Source organism: Mauremys mutica, chromosome 2, assembly GCF_020497125.1.
Source record: "Mauremys mutica isolate MM-2020 ecotype Southern chromosome 2, ASM2049712v1, whole genome shotgun sequence".
In the NCBI taxonomy this organism is placed as follows: Eukaryota; Metazoa; Chordata; order Testudines; family Geoemydidae; genus Mauremys; species Mauremys mutica.
In genome coordinates, this window is record NC_059073.1 from 237,658,211 (window position 1) to 237,677,232 (window position 19,022).

A 19,022-nucleotide genomic window follows, 5' to 3' on the forward strand; every position below is an offset into this window, starting at 1 on the left:
GGTTGAGATGGTATCGTGTATGTAACAGTAGCCCTACCCTTAAGCTGGGAGGTGCGAGTCCCAGCTCGCATAGATGTACCCACTGTGCATAGCCAGGGTGGCACGAGCAGTGGCTTGAGCTAGCCGCATGAGTACAAACCCACCCAGACCCCCTGGGCACATACTACTTGTGAGGCTCGCCCAAGCCACCATCCTGGCTACACTGCTCTTTTTAGTGCACTAGCTCAAGCAGAGCTAGCATGGGTATGTCTATGAGACCTGGGAATCACCTCCCAGCTGAGATGTACCATCAGGGCATGGGAGCTGTAAAAAGCTGTAAAGCAGTTCTCACATTGTACATGTCTGATATTCTTTTGGGGAGTGGGAAAGTGTGAGAGTGTACACCACGATCTGGAACCTTCTGAATTTCTATAGTGCTAAGGGCCACTGAGAGTATGTGCACCGTGAGGCATAGCTGAAAGAGGCTAGAGGGAAGCTAGCATGGTCAACCTTCCCCTACCCCTTCTTGTCCTTTCATAGTGTTACATGGAATCCTGTGGGTGACAGTGAATGGACTGGAGAAGAAAGAGAAGAGCTTGAACATTTCAGCAACTGTGGGGTTGGCAGAGTAAAGGTACGTCTGTTAACAGGGAGCATTGGGGAATTACTGAAAGAGGGAAGAGTTAAGGTTGCATGGGCAACTTTAACTCTGTAATTCCTGATGTTCAGAAGTTTGAGTTTTGCTCAAATCAAGGTTCTCCAAGGGGACAACACGCCACCAAGCAACCTTAACTTTGTGTTAACATAATTGTTTTGCCATTGAATTTCAAGGCAATATAAGTAACTGTGTGGATTTTAAAGCAATAAGAAAAGTCATCCTCAACCTTAACTAGAGTGGAAACAGCATCCCACTATAATAGAATGTCTGTCTTTATCACTGTTTTATTTAATATATTTTCAGAGTAATTTCTGTAGACAATCATCACTGACAATGTCCTTAAAACAATATAACATTATACCCATTTAGTTTATATTGGAGATCTTACTTGTCCGGCCTCTTCCAAAGCTTTTTGATCTTTTGATGCATGACCAGACACAGAGCTCAGTCGAATAGCACTTGCAGCAATAAGGACAGGAACGCAGGCCAGGATAAGCAAAGTTAATTGCCAGTCATATACAAAAGCAATAATGATGGCGGACAGAAGAGTAGAGGCAGTCTTAGTCAACAAGCCAAGTCGGCTTCCAGTAGCCTATTAAAAGCAAAAGAGTACAAAGTTAGAGTTAATTTCTCACACACAAAATATAGATCAATTGTATGAAGTCATTGTTCACTCAGGATCAAATATTCAGAGGGAGAACAATCATAAATGTGCATTTAAAATAGACAATTGTATATGCAAAAACCCATATGGACAATTACATATGCAAATACCCCTAGCTGTGGGTGAGGTTCAGGAAGCCTGATGAAAATGTGGCCACATGGGCTCAATTCAACAAAAAAATATCAGGGCCCTCCTGTGCCACAACAAGGCACAGAAATCATGAAGAGCCAACAGCCTCTAATTTGGGGCATTTCAGTTATTGGGTGCCCAGCTTAAGGCATCTAGGGCCTGATTTTCATAGGTGCTGTATATCAGCTGAAGATAATGGAAGCTGCAGGTTCCTTTAATTAGGCACTTTGTTTTCAGCAGTGTTAGCAGCAGGAAATGAGCGTTCACACCAAAGAGCTCTTCTCTCCCTGAGGATCTGCACATCCATGTCATCAAGAAATTTAAAAGTGATGAATGGCACAGCAGATCTATGTAAACTGTGACAATACTCATAGCTCAGCTGAGCAAATAGCGGATTTTCCAGCTGGGGACCAAACTGGAAAACCGGGGGGGGGGAATTGATTTGATTAGATCTGAAACAAACATTTATATTTTGTTGAATAAAAAATAATAATTTCAAATTGACAAAAACATTTGGGTTATTAAAAACTCTTCTCCTCCCCCACTCCACACCCACACACAATTTTTTGTATTGATTTAGCCATTTTGCAGTGTTTTTCTCCTCTTTTTTATTTGGTCAAATTTGAAAATGAAATGCCATTTCAAAACAAAAGTAGAAATGGCATATTTTTAAATGGTCAAAATGAAACATTTAGACTTAAAACAAATCTCCCTCCCTATTTTATTTTGTCAAATTTTACCATATTTAGGGTCCCTAAAAATACATATTTCAGCAAAAATACCATTCACTAAAAACATGTTGGCCAGCTCTACTCATGCCTGCAGATAAAATGGAAATTTTTGTGGAAACAATCCATCTTTCAAATATCGCACTGTGGACAAACCAAGAAAACCTTGGGTGGGAAGTATGATACTTTCTTTGCTAGCCAGAAGCTCTCCTGCTCTCAAGAGACTTTTGTGTTCAATAAGGTTATAAAACCAAAGCAATGCCAAGATGAATTATTGCCATATACTCTAGGGGCTTACACATAAAGATCACTTTGAGACTTTAGCTAGCACAACATACGGCTGCCCACTTACTTAGCAGTAGCCGTGTTAGTTCCAGGCTATTGGAGAGAGAAGGTAGGTGAGGTAATATCTTTTATTGGACCAACTACTCTTGGTGAAGAAGACCTAAAGAAGAGCTCTGTGTGAGCTTGAAAGCTTCTCTCTCTCACCAACAGAAGTTGGTCCAATACAAGATATTACCTCACCCACCTTGTTTCTCACTCACTGATATTTCTTTTATCAGAGGGGTAGCCGTGTTAGTCTGGTTCTGTAGAAGCAGCAAAGAATCCTGTGGCACCTTATAGACTAACAGACGTTTTGCAGCATGAGCTTTCGTGGGTGAATACGACTTGCATCCGAAGAAGTGGGTATTCACCCACGAAAGCTCATGCTGCAAAACGTCTGTTAGTCTATAAGGTGCCACAGGATTCTTTGCTGCTGATATTTCTTTGTTCTCCAGAGCAGGGATTCTCACCCTTTTTCTTTCTGAGCCTCCCGCACCCCCCAACATGCTATAAAAACTTCATGGCCCATAGTTTGGATCCCATGCACCTGTTTTACCTTGACAGCTGGGATGATGGACCTTATCCTCAAGAATTAAGTTGCAGTTTTTAAAGATTCAAGTATTTGTACATTCAGTCAAATCTTTGAGTGATTCCCACTCTGTGCTGGCCAGTAAAGAGGAGATGGGAGGGAGCATGAAATCTAGTGAGTCTGAGGATCTAGTGAGTCTAGTGAATCCAGGAGTTGAGGAAGGATTTAAAAAAAAAAATTTTTTAGACAAGTGCAGTAGAAATTTAATTTTATTTTAAACTATTGAATAAATCAGGAAATTTATTACTCTTTGCTCATGAGTGAATTTACTTAAAAAAGTATGGCTGATTTTTTTCTTCAGAATTTTTCAGATGGGGTTGTGTGGTGGAAAGGAAAGGGGAGATGGGCAAAGTCTGAAGAATTTGCTACTTACCTGCAGGATTTTCAATGGATCCTATCCTACCCCACTCCCCAAAGTCACACAGTCCCTCGTGCTTCTGCCATCACTGATACTATGCAATAATGACAACTCACTTCACCCCATAAAGCCCACATAAACAGGCTTCCTGTGTATGAAATGCAGTGGACAGAGCTGGGAAGAAGAAATCTACCCATGTCAACATGAGGCCAGGCCATTGGCTGCAATGCAATTCTCCCACACTACAGCCCCTCCAAGCAACCGAAGTGGGGCTTTAAGGCCACTTGATAAACTGCATGATTGAGCAAAGTCTTCAGTATAAGTGGTGTAGAAGTGCTTACACTGGCCCTTGGACATGGCTTACTTAGCCGCTTACAGCAAGGAAATGGAAGGTGTACAAACATCTGCCGAACCTTTATAATCATCATAAATTGGGACTTATGAAACTGTTTCCAAGACGTTGATAGTGTGCTATTTAAATGTGTCAGCCAGTCTCTAGAGTAGATTTACTAACTTGTTTTCCAAAATAACTTCATCGCCCCTTGCCAACACTGCAATTTATAGTTGTAAGCAAAACGTAAAAACAAAAACAAACATACCCCTTTGACTTGTGAAGCGTCTGTAGCTAGTCTGGTTAACAAAACCCCTATGGCATTTTTAGGATTGTCGTACCAGCCAATCTCCTGCAAGGGAATAGATGGTTCCATTATTTTTGCTTTTGCAAATGAAATGTTCTTACCGTAACTCAGACTGGTCAGGGTCATTAGTACAATGTGTGGACATTTAAAGCTTGACTAGCACGTGTGCATGGGGGAGAGAGAGAGCCAACATAAGCACTAAGATACTCACTCTTCTTCTGTGATGAGCAACATTTGTCAGATAAACTGAAAACAATCTTAAAATAAACTTTTCTTACCCTCAGAAGATTAAACTGTTAACAATCCAGGTGCTAACAACTGCAAAGATTTTAGAATTTAGAGTCAAGTATGTGTCATGCACCATAATGACAGTTTCCGAGTGGTAGCCATGTCAGTCTGTATCAGCAAAAAGAACAAGGAGTACTTGTGGCACACGTACTCCTCGTTCCTTTGGCACCATAATGAGAGTGCCTTCCATGCCCATACCAACATTGGATAGTCACAGGGCTCATCTCCTACACATTTTATATTACACTGACTTCTGTAGAGCTTTTCCTGATCGATATGGGTGCATGTGGGAGGAGAATCAGCTTTATTATCCTTAAAGGTAGTGGAAAAGAAGAGGTTTGTTTGTTTTTTGTAATTTTCCCTCTCCTCACCTATCCCCTTAGAATACTTCTGTGCATATGCAGAACCCTGTGATACCAAGTGCTACCAATGGGTTTGCAGGGTGCCTAATTGTTCACCTACAGAGAATCCTCTGCAAGGAACAAAAAGAAGTGTATCCAGGGATCCATCAGGAGGGAGTATCTAAGGACAGTCATGTTGCAATAGTATTATTGTAAATCAGTCCTGATCCAGCTGGTCATCCTGACTAGAAAAAACACTCTAGTGAACAAAGATAATGCTTTGAGAACCTACACCTGTTATGATATGGTCTGTTTGCTATGGAGTTTGATGCAAACAGACCTAAACCTATTTATCTAAACATTTATATCATGACCATCAGGGTCAGATAGAGATTTAACTTCTGTTTTGTTAATCTTTGCAAATATACCAATGCGCTCAGATACATGCATGTTTTATACACTCTTCAGTATGGTTAATATTGAAAGAGATGGCATCAAAATTAGACAGCTCTCCTAGCAGCACTGACTTAACTTGCACATGTTTTTGCTTTATTTTGTTTTGCGCGTGTGCTCAGAGACTTGCCGCTTGTGCATAGTTAAAGTTTCACTAAAAGGATGGGTTCTCTCAAAGCCATGTTGGAGGGAGGCTCTACACAGGCCACAGGAAACCAGAAATTTTCATGGTGTTATACAAATATTACCCCACAAAACCACCTGGCTAACGTGGCAGGAGTGCTGCATATTTGCTGTCTATCGCTCTGACCCAGAAACGAGGCCCGTACCTGCTGAAGCAATGCTTTGAATGACAAAGATCGCAATCTCTTGGTCAGAACTTCCCCAGATTTTCCAAACATGAATCCCTGAAAAGGGAGAATGGGAAATACAACAGTTGAATTGTATGTGCTGGGCTGTACAGTCATATTTAGAACAACCTGCTGTGAATGTGATGATATTTCAACCGTTCAGCCACACAGTTTACAGAACCTACACAGTGTTTTGGGAGATGGTTTCAGACGTTAGTTTAAAGCTGGTGAAAGGTACCACACACATTCCTGGAAACTGAAGTTTCATCGTACTGCCCCACCCATGTGCTTCTGCAGCCAGCTGCAGAGGTCAGCAGTGGAGTCACCTTCCCTGCTTACTCATTCCTTAGCCTCATTACTCACTCTGCTATCTAACAGTGCCGACTGGGACGGTGTTTTTTGTAACGTACACACCAATGTAGTGGAACTGGGCTGTGACCAAATGCATTTCCCCCTAGGACACAGAACGGTCAGCAGCATCTTTCAGCCATTGCTGCCCTGGGCTGCTTTGTAACTAGCAATTGGGAAGGGTTCGGCTCTATATTCCATACCAGCCACTTGAGTCATTCAGTGGCTTGGCTCTGGAACAGTTTCTAAGAAACATAGTGAATACAAAGTTGCATTATGTCCCCAACATACCTCTCAACGAGATCTGAAAATCTGGACCATAATGTATGTGACCAGATACTCAGCTTTGACTTTTCAATGTAGTGAAGTTTACCTGGATGATGTGTGTTACTAAGCTGATCACTGCCAGGACAAGAAACATTAGAGAAAGTGATGTGGTGGTTTTGCTCCTTTTTTCAGACTCTGTTTCTTGAAAAGCCTATGTAAGAAGAGCACAAAGTGACCACCAGTTACAATAACTCAGGAAACACTGTAGAAACTATTGAACTTCACCTTCTCTCAACTCTTCCCCAGCACCTGAACTCTGCCACCTCTCAGCTTTCTGCTGCTTGCCAGGAGGTCACTCCACCTCTCCCAGCTGACCTGCCTCTCATCAGCTGCTCCTTCTCCAACCCTCCACCAGACCCTCCCCTCATTTGCCAGTGAGCTGCAGTTCCACTAAACCCTGCCTTCAGGCTGCTACTTCACCAGCTCTTATCTGCCTTCCACTGAATGCTGTCACTCCGTCAGATCATCACCGCCCCTCCAGCTGACTACAACACCACTCTTCTCTTGCCTGAAGATAAAAGATTCCCTCAACATCTTGCTCCAACTGTTCTCCCTGGCTGCTGCTCCAACTCCCAGCAGCTTCCAACAATCATATACTGGAATCCAAAGGAAGACTCCATTTCTTTCCTGCAATGATTCACGAATGAAGGGGTTAATTATTCAGACAGTCCCATGGATGTCCCCGGTACTTACAAACATGTTGGAATACAAGGTACCTTGAAGGAACTTACTGTCCAAAGAGAACGGGTACAATGCAAAGAGCAGGGTCAGGTACAAGGCAGGGAGCCTGCACAACAGTGGAGCAGGGTAAATGAAAACTGCGTTTGATAAGGGAAGGTGATTTGCTTCTCTGGAAAGGTGAAGTCATTCCAAATACGGGGCTGGAAAATAGGCAAGAAGTCCCAAGTGGGGAGAGGAGATCAAAGGCTTGATCAAGTTCCTACTAAAGTCATTAGAAAGACTTGTAGAGTTTAGTGACAGTGGGAGTAGGAGGCGGCTCTAAGGCATCACCAGAGAGGACTAGCTGGAGGGACAGGCAGGATTTAAAGTTCTGCATTTGTGCCTGGTTCAAGTTAGTTTACCATACAGTTCTGAACTTACCCCAATGATTTTTCCAAATATAACTGCAAATGCAGGGTGGACGCCACCAGAGAAGGCAGCGGCAATCACACCAAAGAATATATGCAGCCACTCAGGTTTGTTCAGAGCCAGGATTCTGGAATAAGGCACAGCAGGGAGATTTTCCTCCTACATAAGAGATAAAATTCAGCTGTTCACTGAAAGTTGTGGAACATGACAATTTCCTCAGCTAGGGGGTAAATCAGTTAACTGTCCTAGCAACTGTTCACAGATAATTCACCCCAGCCTCCAATGTACACACTGAATGAGCAAACATATTGAAGATTTGCCGCTCTGTAATTTAAACTCTTAAAACTGCTATTTCAAGTCAAAAAAATCTGCAGGCATCAACTTAACAAAAGACTCACTGGCAGGTGGGTGGGATGGGGTCTATGTAATTCCATTAAATGTCAAATAGGGTCAGTGACCATGGATTGCAACTTTAACACATGAATCATTAGAACGACCTAAAAGTCTCACTGTTCTGAGCACAAAAAGATCAGTCTAGTTCAGCCTCTGCTAAATGCTAGTGGGTTGGCAGTAAAACAATTGGGTCGACTTATGTCAGTTAGTCTGTTTTGTCTTTTACAAAATACAGACTATGAATCATTACCAGATGCATGGAAAAGGCATATGAAACAGTGATTTGGGCTTCATTGCACTGGAAAACACATGGCAGCTTAATTCAGCTTCAATGAACTATTCAAAATGTCCATACATTTGTTGAGGAAGTTGTGGAAAATGAAAAGAAAACATAGGAACTGGTACAAATTATTAGATGAGGTTTTGAGCCAGTTGTGATGGCCTCGTGTGGTTATCTTTGCCTGTGGGTATGTTTACACTACAGGATTATTCCAATTTTACAGAAACTGGTTCTTTAAAACAGATTGTATAAAGTCAAGCGCACGTGGCCACACTAAGCACAATAATTCGGCGGGGTGCGTCCATGTACCGAGGCTAGCGTTGATTTCCAGAGCGCTGCACTGTGGGTAGCTATCCCATAGCTATCCCATTGTTCCCACAGTCTCCCCCACCCATTGGAATTCTGGGTTGAGATCCCAATGCCTGATGGGGCCAAAATTTGTCGTGGGTGGTTATGGGTAAATGTCGTCAGTCAATCCTCCTTCCGTGAAAGCAATGGCAGACAATCATTTTGTGCCCTATTCCCTGGATTGCCCGGGCAGACGTCATAGCACAGCAACCATGGCACCCGTTCAGCCTTTTTTCACTGTCACCGTATGTCTACTGGATGCTGCTGACAGATGCGGTACTGCAGCGCTACACAGCAGCATCCCCTTGCCTTTGCAAGTTAGCAAAGATGGTTACCTGCCCTATTGTACCGTCTGCTGCTTTGGAAATTGGCGATGACGGTTACCAGTCATATTGTACTGTCTGCTGCTGTCATGGGTGCTCCTGGCTGGCTTCGCTGTGGCTGGCCGGGGGGCATGGACAAAAATGGGAATGACTTCCCAGGTCATTCCCTTCTTTATGTTTTGTCTAAAAATAGAGTCAGTCCTGCCTAGAATATGGGGCAAGTCTATTAGAGAACCAGAGAGCACAGCCGCTCCGGGTCAGACCCCCAGATATCCCTCAGAAATGATGAGCTGCATGCCATTCTAGGGGGTGCCCCTGCAACAACCCCACCCGTTGCTTCCCTCCTCCCACACCGCTCCTGGGCTACCGTGGCAGTTATCCCACCATTTGTGTGATGAAGTAATAAAGAATGCAGGAATAAGAAACATTGACTTTTTAGTATGATAAAATGAGGGGGAGGCAGCCTCTAGCTGCTATGATATTCCAGGCAGGACATCTCCATTACTCATTAAAGGGTGGGGGGAGGAGAGGAGCACAGCCTCCCGCTGCTATGATAGTCCAGAATCTCCATTAAACATGAAGGGATGGGGGCGGGGAGAAGCTCAGCCTCCAGCTGCTATGATGAGGACGGTTACCAGCCCTAATGCACCATCTGCCAGGACTGAATCTCCAGGACACAAAGCTTAAAGAAGGGAATGACCGGGAGTCATTCCCATTTTAGCCCAGGCGCCCCCGGTCAACCTCACCAAGGCCAGCCAGGAGCACTCACAGGGTGATGACGAGGACGGCTATCAGTCATATTGTACCATACCGTCTGCCACCGGGGAGCGGAGGGGAGAGGATGCTGCTGTTTAGTGCTGCAGCACCCCGTCTACCAGCAGCATCTAGTAGACATACGGTGACATTGAAAAGAGGTGAGAAACGATTTTTTTCCCTTTTCTTTGAGGGGGGAAGGGGGGCAAATTGACGACATATTCTCTGAACCACTGGTGACAATGTTTTTGACCCTTCAGGCTTGGGAGCTCAGCCAAGAATGCAACTGCTTTTTAGAGACTGCAGGAACTGTGGGATAGCTCGAGTCCTCAGTCCCCCCTCTCTCCCTCCCTCCATGAGCATCCATTTGATTCTTTGGCTTTCCATTACACTTGTCATGCTGCACTGTGCTGAGTCCCTGCTGTGGCCTCTGTCTATCATAGCCTGGAGATTTTTTCAAATGCTTTGGCATTTCGTCTTCTGGAACGGAGCTCTGATAGAACAGATTTGTCTCCCCATACAGAGATCAGATCCAGTATCTCCCATACGGTCCATGCTGGAGCTCTTTTTGGATTTGGGACTGCATGGCCATCCGTGCTGATCAGCGCTCCACGCTGGGCAAACAGGAAATGAAATTCAAAAGTTCACGGGGCTTTTCCTGTCTACCTGGCCAGTGCATCCAAGTTCAGATTGCTGTCCAGAGCGGTCACAATGGTGCACTGTGGGATACTGCCCGGAGGCCAATACTGTCGAATTGCAGCCACACTAACCCTAATCCGACATGGCAATACCGATTTCAGTGCTACTCCCTTCGTCAGGGAGGAGTACAGAAATCGGTTTTAAGAGCCCTTTATATCGATATAAAGGGCTTCATTGTGTGGACGGGTGCAGGGTTAAATAGGTTTAACGCTGCTAAATTCGGTATAAACGTGTAGTGTAGACCAGGCCTGGGTTTCAGACACTGGAAAAGCCTGACAATGCTTCAACCATACAAGCCTGCTGAACTTTGTCACATCAATAATTTCATGTCTTCCCATCGGATTTCTTCACTTTACTGCAAACAGTGTGAATTCTGAAGCCATGTATCTTGCCATCTATTTCCTGTGACAAGGCCCAAATGCAACAGTTATGAATAGATAAAAAGTGTGTTCTGGACTTCAGGGCGATACATTTTAAGAATGCATCCGGTGCTGCTTATTGTTTGCATCATGTTCTACCAGTAGACTGTACTATAATAAAAAAGAGCTCCTAGAACAGGGTTTCTTCACTGGTGGGTTGCGACCCAAAATTGGGTCATCTGAATGTGTTGAAGGATCACAAGGCTGGCTGGGCTCAGCTCCCCACTCTGGGTTTTGTGACCTGGTGCACATGGGCGCAACGCCACACTCACAAATTTGGCCTGGTTGGCCCCCTCATAAGGCCAAACCTCTGAGGCTGCAACACCCAGATTAGGGAGCCAAGCCCAGCTAGTCCTGCGGGACAGGAGCTAGGATCTGTCTCAAGACTGATTTGTTTACACCTGTGTTCTCCCTGAAGATTCCCAGTTCAAGTATTCACCTAAGTCAATGCTGCATATGACAGGATCATAGCAAAGGTGACATGGCTTAAGACTTTTTTAAAAAAGAAAAAAGTGTCTGTTTCAGCTGTCCCCCTGCTGGATTCCTTTTCCCTCCTTCCTTTCTGTTTTTGCTGAGTGGCCGCCCCTCCTGGCCTTGGGCTAACAAAAGTCACAGCCTGGCCCTGCTCATGGAAATGGCTAATGCAGACTAACTGGAGCCATTGCTCTGCTCAGGGAGGGGGGGCCTTTTTTGCTCCTTTGTCTAGCTTCTTTGTTTGGACCCGGCTCGGTGTAGGGGGCGCTGCCCAAAAATGCAAGACCTAAAGTGGCCCAAATAGCTGAGCATATGAGTCATGCCTGTGGCTCAGAAACTTGCCCAGGCATGTCTGTGCTCACCTGAAGTCTCCTCTCCTCCCCTCTAACAAGGGGAACCAATCAAAGTTACTGGCGGGAAGCTGCCTGAGTTTGCCTTTATAACCAGACATTTTCTGATCAGACCTCGGAGAAGGTCCTTGCTTTGCCACCTAGTCTGATCAGCTAGAGGTGTTTGGGGGGCCCTCTCCCCACTCTCGTTTGTTTTTGAGCGTACCCCCATTTTTAAACTCCCCTCCCACGAACAACGAATTTTGCCTGGAGAGCTCCTGATTATTGTAAGCGAATCGAGTCCTCTCTGCGTCCTCTGACGCTGAAACTGCTGTTCCTGCTGCTGCTTTGGGGATTGGTAAGGAAAAACCTCTTGCACACTCCCCTTGTTCTAGCTGCTGGCTTTCTTTCCCCAGCAGGCAGACCCAAGCTAACTCTTTGGTCTGTATCTGTAATCTGCTTCTAGCTCCGCAGCGCCTTTGCTGCTAGAAATAAGCCTGCTTGCAGCCGCCCCACTGCTGCAGCTACCACCTTAAACCCCCCCTTGGAGCTGTATCCTGGGCACACACCACTCTGCCCTCTGGAACTACCCCTAGTATAAGGTGCACCCATTAGGTTAGGTTTAGCCTTTAGTCTAGATAAGTTGTAATTTCATTTTGCATAGCTGTGGTTAAGTTAGGTTTAGAAAATTGCTTGCATTGTACTCTGTAAGTTAGGCTTAGAGAATTGTTGTATTGTGTTTTGTTACTTGCTAATTTGTGTAGTCTTGGTTAAGTTAGATCATAGATAAGATTTTGCTGTGTTCTGTATAATTGTGATTAAGTCTGTCTTCCCACTGTCAGCTCCCCCCACCCTCGCCCGGGGGCTTCCCCAGTCACTTACAGCCTGTTTGTTCTCTGTGTCTCCCTGACTTGTTGCAGTCTCTCTGCTCTCTGTGTCTCCCTGAGTTTAAATCTCCCTCCGCAGCGCCTCTGCCTTTGCTCTCTGCTCCACCACATGCTCCTCTTCCCCCATCCCAATCTAGCATAAAACCCCATTGGTTACCCTTTTTCTCTCTGATACACCTCACATTCTACATTTACACCACTGTGACACATTTTTACCTAAAATTGTTTGCTATTTAACATATTTTATCCATAACTCTTAGTTGGTTATATGCTGCTGTGACACACCCTTTACATAGAAATTTTTAGCTACCTGTTACATTTATACTTCAGTGTTAATTGGTTACCAACTGTATTGTACTCTACTGTATTGTACCCCACTATTGAAACCCCCTATACTGTTCACCAAAAGAAACCCCTCCCCAATTGTCTACCTTAACAAACCCCATACCCCTCACTATTGAATTTTCCCTGTTTTTGCATTTTCTTAATAAAGTTTATTTTGCACCCCACCAGTTCAGTAATTGTCCCCCAAGATCCCCTACCTGCTGGCAGGGTCAAAAAGAATGACCTTTGTTTCCTATTCTCAGAAGCTATCACTAAACTTCAGGATTAAACTGAATTGTAACACTAACCTCTTTCTCTTTTGTTTTCTTCTTTTCAGATGACTTTTTCTTAGAAGAAGTCTTTCTGCTTGTATGCCTTCTGGATCTCTTAGGAATGCTTCCCATCTCAATGATTCCTGGCTCTTCAAAACCACCAAGATCAGTCAGGTTCTCCATCCTGAGATCATCTAGATACTCTTTCTCATAGTCTTCATCTTCTGTCTCTTCATTGCTTTCTGACATCTCATTTTGAGTGTTTCCACCATGACCCTAGTGACAAGCAAGGAACAGTGATACACAGTCACAAGACGGTTTGCAGCAAGGGGAAGGAACAGTATCCTTGGTATGGAAACAAACAAAAACACCACCACTTTGGTTACATTGTCACTTTCACATCGTAGTTTGTATAGGCCAAGTTTTCTGCCAATATAAGTTGGTGCAGTTGTAACTTACACCAGCAGAGAATTTGGCTCTGTATGTCCCCCCGCACTATCTATATAGTTCTGTGATAATGTCATCCACCTCTTTTGCTCAGTTATGTTTTTGACTCATTACATTGGGTAAATGTGAAGCTACCGGTGAAAAACAACCACTTCCAACTCAGAAACAAGATTGACTGATCAACTTTCACTAAACTAGAAAACATGCAGAAACTGCAAAGTGAAAATGGCCCAGCTGTTTGAGTGCAGAATCTGCATGTGTCAGCAACAGTAGGAGTGAGATCATAGTCATCAACATTGTGGGTGCTCAGTGGCTCAAGCAGCCACCAAAAAAATAGGGGGTGTTCAGCACTTGTAGGGCTGGATAATCTTTTGTGGGCCCCAGCGCCTGGACTGTGGCCCCTCCGCAATGCCCCGCCCACCACTCTGCACTAAGGCCTCTCCCCTGACTGGCCTCTTCCTCCCCATGGTCCCATCGCACTCGTACAAGAGGCCCCGCTGTTGCTCAGCCTCTTCCCCCTGAGGCCCACCTGTGCTCTGCCCAGATGTGCCATCCCTGCTCAGCCTCCCTCCCTCCCACCCCCGAAGTCCTGCTCACTGGTCACCCGGGAGGGGGAGGGGGATGGAGAGGAGCACAAACTGGCAAATACAAAAATCAGCACCTGTGAGTGAGATATGCAGATAAATTTCTGGAGTAGAGAGATGGCCAGTAAATCTGAAGCATTTAGTCATGAGTGCTCTATCACATCTCATTACCTGCTGCATCACAAGAGAATAGTAGACACCCTTCTGTGTCAAGAGTTCATTGTGTGTTCCCTGTTCAACAACAACACCGTTGTGAAATCCAGCAATAATGTCAGCTGTTCGGATTGTGGAGAGCCGGTGAGCTATCACAATGGTGGTACGTCCAGCCCTAGCCTTACCGGGGGAAAAACCAGAGAGATTTACTTTAAAATGTGGTGAAAAAAAACAAAAAATCCCTACCTAACAGCACAGCGATAGTGTGGAAAATACAAGTGTAAAAGCCCTGCTGACCCTTTATAGATGATCATTATTTCCATGCCTGCTGTCTGATTTAACAGCCAACAGATACTTCTGATTACAAAATCCATATTTATAATAATGACAGGGGAAAGTGGATTAATTTTATAGGCTGTGGAGGTAGCCACTGCCTATAGCTAAGGTTACACTTCCACTTGTAAGACCTGTTGTCAGATGCTTATAACTTTGCCAAGATTAATTATTTGGCTGAAACTTTCCATGCTGCTATCTGCCTCAGGCTGTTTTCTTTTCTTTTTTTTAATTTCAGCAAAAATGGTTCAATGATTTCTCAGAAAGAGGTTAGAGAAAAATAATGTTGTTTTGACCATATTAAAAAATTCTTATAACTGTTTAATTGAGAAGCTTTATCACCTAAATGCTTGAGAGCAGGGATTTGAAATTTGGAGGAGATGGGCATGTCTCACTGGTATCAGGGATGTGCCTTTTACCATTCCCATGAAAATCTGCCCACATTTGGCCAAGTTATGAGGCTTTGAAAAATCTCAATAGAGACTTCTTAGAGTTCAGCAGCTAAATTCCCCAAAGAAACAGTCTGCTTTGAGCACGCTGCATTGTATGACCGAAGTGGTGACCAGATCACAACACTAAAATATCGGGACACATTGGGGTGCCATCAGCCCCACCCACAGTCCACCCCAGCTCCTCCCAGTCTCTGCCCGCACTCTGCACCAGGTCTGACCCCTCCCTGCTCTGCCCTTTCTCATCCCCCCGCCCTTTCTCATCCACCCTAATGACAGGAGTGCACATGCACCGTCCCCACAGAGTGACTAAGCGTGTTCCTGCCCAGGATTGTGGGGGCTGATCAGGACTTTGCCTGCAATTTCTCCTTCCTATAGTCAGCGGGAGTTGTGGCCCCAGGCACAGGAAACAAGAATAGAGAGAGCACAATGAACAGTGATTATAGAAGGAATCAAAGTTAGGCAGTAAAGGATGCTCTTGTTGGCAGGAAACCCGCCTTATTTGTTGCAGAAGTTGTAAGGTGTGTAGTGAATGAGGCAGGGGATTGCAGGAAAAGAAAGGATGGTCTCATTATTGTTGCAGCAGCTGAATACTGCCCTAGAGAATTGGATTCTAGACCTGCCTCTGTGCTGAGCATTCACGGCTGCAACTGAAGTCAATGGGAGATGTGCTTTTAACATATCTAGGGCTGTATAATGCAAAATTCTCTGAAATATTGAGTCCTGGGCATCGCAGATCATGCACCCAAAAGTAGTATGCACTTTCAACATTAACATCTCCGTGCCTCAGTTCCCCTTCTCTAATATGGGAGTAATGCTACCACCTTACCTGTCAGGGGTATTGTGAAGATAAATTCATTAGCGTTTATGAAGCACTCAGATACTAGAGTGATGAGAGGTATAGAAAAGCCCATGAGGAAGTTAATAATTTTGTTTTCAGAGCAGGGTTTAAATGGCATGGGGGCATACATTGAATGCTGAGCATAAAAAGAAATACTGACTAGCACTAAATGTTGAATAGCACCATCCTGTGCACTGAATGAAGCAGGGGCCCTGTGGAAAAAATAGTATGTGATCATGGTACTGAAGACTGTCCCCTAATGCAGACACACAAGGGGACCAAATTAATGTTGACCAGGCAACTTTAATTCTGTCATTCCCTAAATTTTGAGGGCTTGACTTTGGAACCTTAATGTTCTTTTCATGTAGAGTGACTCTGTGTGTGTGTGTGTGTGTGTGTGTGTGTGTGTGTGTGTGTGTGTGTAATTCAGTATAAATAATGATATTATCTATGCAGAATATAAGGGCTCAGCACCCAAATACTACCCTCAATTACACCGTGCAATACCGCTGATATTAGGGTTGCCAACTCTGACTGAAGCTACCGGTATTTTCTTAAAATATCCTATTAAAATCTCCTGGATTGCTTTCAATGGTCAATGGGAGATCGATGCCGAATCTGGGAGACTCCAAGCCAATCCGGGAGGGTTGGCAACCCTAGCTGATATCAGTGTGGTCAGATGGGTACAAGTGAAGGCAGAATTTAGGCCCACAGACTTAACATTTATTGCAGATAAATGCTGTGAGCCATATAGTGCCCTTGAGCCACACATAGAACTTACGCTATTCTGGGTTTACTATTACTGAGTACTAATGGGAGGCCGGCTTTTTCATAGAGCTTATTTTTATGATACTCCACTGGTTATATACAAATACACGTCAGAAACTTAAAGCAGTGCTGCAGCCCAGTCCTGTAGGCCTCACTCAGGAGAAGCTCCAGATTCTGTCGCCGACTCGCCGTGTGTCCACTTAACCTGTCCGTGCCGCAGTTTCCTCATTTGCAAAATGGAGAAAATAATCCCTAAATCCCAGCAGTGTTATGAAGATTATTAAAACATCTGTTTAGTGATTGGAGAAGATACAGTGCTGGATAAGCACAATGTATTTTTATTCTTGCCCTGTAGACATCCATACAATTCTGGCACCTTACTTTGATAATGTAGGAGTTAAATTCCTGATGCCACATTCACAGTTTACCACCAGGCAAGCAATTGTGATGTGAGGCAGGATGTGGTGGAGGCCAGCATTAAAGCAGACAACTTCTGTCTACATGCAAATATCCTTGCAATCAGGAATGACGCTAACAGAAATAGAGCCTGTGATTGCTTTAGGGTTGCCACCTGTCTGGGTTTTATCCTGACAGTCTGGTTTTTGGCTTCTGTGTCCAGTTGCCATTTAGGGTTTCCAAGTGCCCAGTTTTTGGCGACCTGGAAACCCTACGGCACCTGAACCAAAAGCTCAGTTACCGCAGGGTGGGGAGAAGTGCCAGGTCATTAACACACACCAGCCTCTGCTTAGCAGGGCCACCTCCTACCTGCAAGCAAGCTCCTTGACACAATCCAGCAAGCAATGGAGGGGTGTGGGAGGGAGAGAAAAGAATGATGGAGGCGGCGCCTCAGGAGACGAGGTGGAAGAGGGGGAGGGGCCTCAGGGATGGCAACCCAAGATTGCTTAATGGAGTTTTGATTAAATATTACAGGGACATATCCTGACACCAAAATTTGAGGATGCATCCCTACTGATATCAATGCCCTCCTTGAAACCAATGGAGAGCTGTGCTTAAAAACAGATGGCATGCTATAGCCTTTAATGTCAAGCTTGCCATATGGTTGTTGTGCTTCCAAATATTGATTGATAACTCTAGCAATAGGATTCCTACCTTATCAAGAGCTGCTTGCACACTAGATTCACTCTGAGTGTCCAGAGCAGACGTGGCTTCATCCAGCAGCAGAATCCTGGGATTCCTTGCCAGGGCACGGGCAATAGCAATTCGCTGTTTCTGCCCTCCGCTCAGCTGAGCTCCCTTTTCCCCCACCATGGTGTTAAATTTCTGAGAAAACCAGAGGAGCGTAGAGATTGCAGAAGCGGTCAGTTGAAATCCTTTTACACCCCCACCCCCATATTATTGTTATTATCACATACAGAAGTCCCCTCTTTTAAAAGTTTTATGATGGATGCTCCAATAAACACTGTAAGAATAATTACTTCTAAAAGAAGTGTCTTGGCCAATTACATTCAGTGTTTTTCCCCCTTGAGGCAGAGCACAGTTTAAAATTTCTAACGATCAGTTCACAGTTTTGTTTCTGTCTCATCTTTTAGTTGGCTAGGAATTAGTATGTGGTGTGATGGTTTTCTATTAGTTTAAAGGATGTACTCTAAAATTAGATTTTTCAGTTATTATAAAAAAGAAGCAACTGAAGTGAAAAAACAGACAAACTAGAACTGGCTGAAGGAATCCAGCCTTTTGATTGGCGAACAATAATAACCGGTGACTACTCAGGACACATCAACGCAATTTTGTTTGCCAATCTCAACCCAATTTAAAAAATAAAAAAGATGGGAATATTGGAAGTGGGAAAAGATAGATAATACCTAGCAGAAGAAAACAGAATAAAAACAATCTGGTAAATTGAAAAAAATCTCTCACTGTCCATAGAAATTCCTTATCCACCCTATTAAAAAATGTTGCCACATGACATACAGTTAGTATTGTAAGTTAAGAACATTGTGGGCCAAATTGTCAATTGGAATAAATGACAAAACATCAGTGAAAAGCTAGTGTAGCAGCATCTGTTTGCACCAGCAGAGAATTTGGGCCACAAAAATTCAGAAGAATCAAGAGAGAAACCAAAGAATTTGTCATAGTTATAAGGTGCTCAAAAGTACATCAACTCACATCAGGCAGTCTGGATATAAAATCAAAAGCATTGGCTTCTTTAGCTGCTTTCTTAATTTCAGAATCAGTAATATCCTCTCTGCCACAGTGAATGTTCTCCGCTATTGTTGCGGCAAACAAAATAGGCTCCTGGCTTACAAGGCCAATATGTTCTCTTAGCCACTTTATATTAAGTGTCCGAATATTTCGTCCATCTAAGGTAATCTGAGTAGAAAGGCATAAATGAAGAGTTTGAGGAAATGTATTATGTTTAAAATAATTAGTTGTTATAATGGTATAATAATAATGATACACCTCTACCCATTATAACGCCACCTGATATAACACAAATTTGGATATAACGCGGTAAAGCAGTGCTCCGGAGGGGGTGGGGGGCTGCGCGCTCCGGTGGATCAAATCAAGTTCGATATAACGTGGTAAGATTTTTTGGCTCCCAAGGACAGTGTTATATCGAGGTAGAGGTGTATTTGTTTAGCAGCTTCTCACATGGAATAAAGCAATAACATTTAAACAAAATAACCAAGAAAAATTAAAACTATATCTTCACAATCACCTC

At 44.0% G+C, this 19,022-nt stretch overlaps 1 protein-coding gene across 1 annotated transcript in view; it reads right to left on the minus strand.

The window, feature by feature from the left end:
- The window catches only part of LOC123363992 (ATP-dependent translocase ABCB1-like), a 75,380-nt gene that overhangs the window by 26,474 nt on the left and 29,884 nt on the right, over positions 1-19,022 (minus strand). The window contains exons 14-22 of the mRNA XM_045005673.1: positions 18,467-18,670; positions 17,450-17,620; positions 13,967-14,128; positions 12,801-13,040; positions 7,276-7,422; positions 6,221-6,325; positions 5,479-5,556; positions 4,029-4,112; positions 1,026-1,229 (exon numbers count right to left, since the gene is read on the minus strand). Of these exons, the coding sequence (XP_044861608.1) occupies positions 1,026-1,229; positions 4,029-4,112; positions 5,479-5,556; positions 6,221-6,325; positions 7,276-7,422; positions 12,801-13,040; positions 13,967-14,128; positions 17,450-17,620; positions 18,467-18,670 (1,395 nt within the window). The remainder of the gene's footprint in view (positions 1-1,025; positions 1,230-4,028; positions 4,113-5,478; positions 5,557-6,220; positions 6,326-7,275; positions 7,423-12,800; positions 13,041-13,966; positions 14,129-17,449; positions 17,621-18,466; positions 18,671-19,022) is intronic.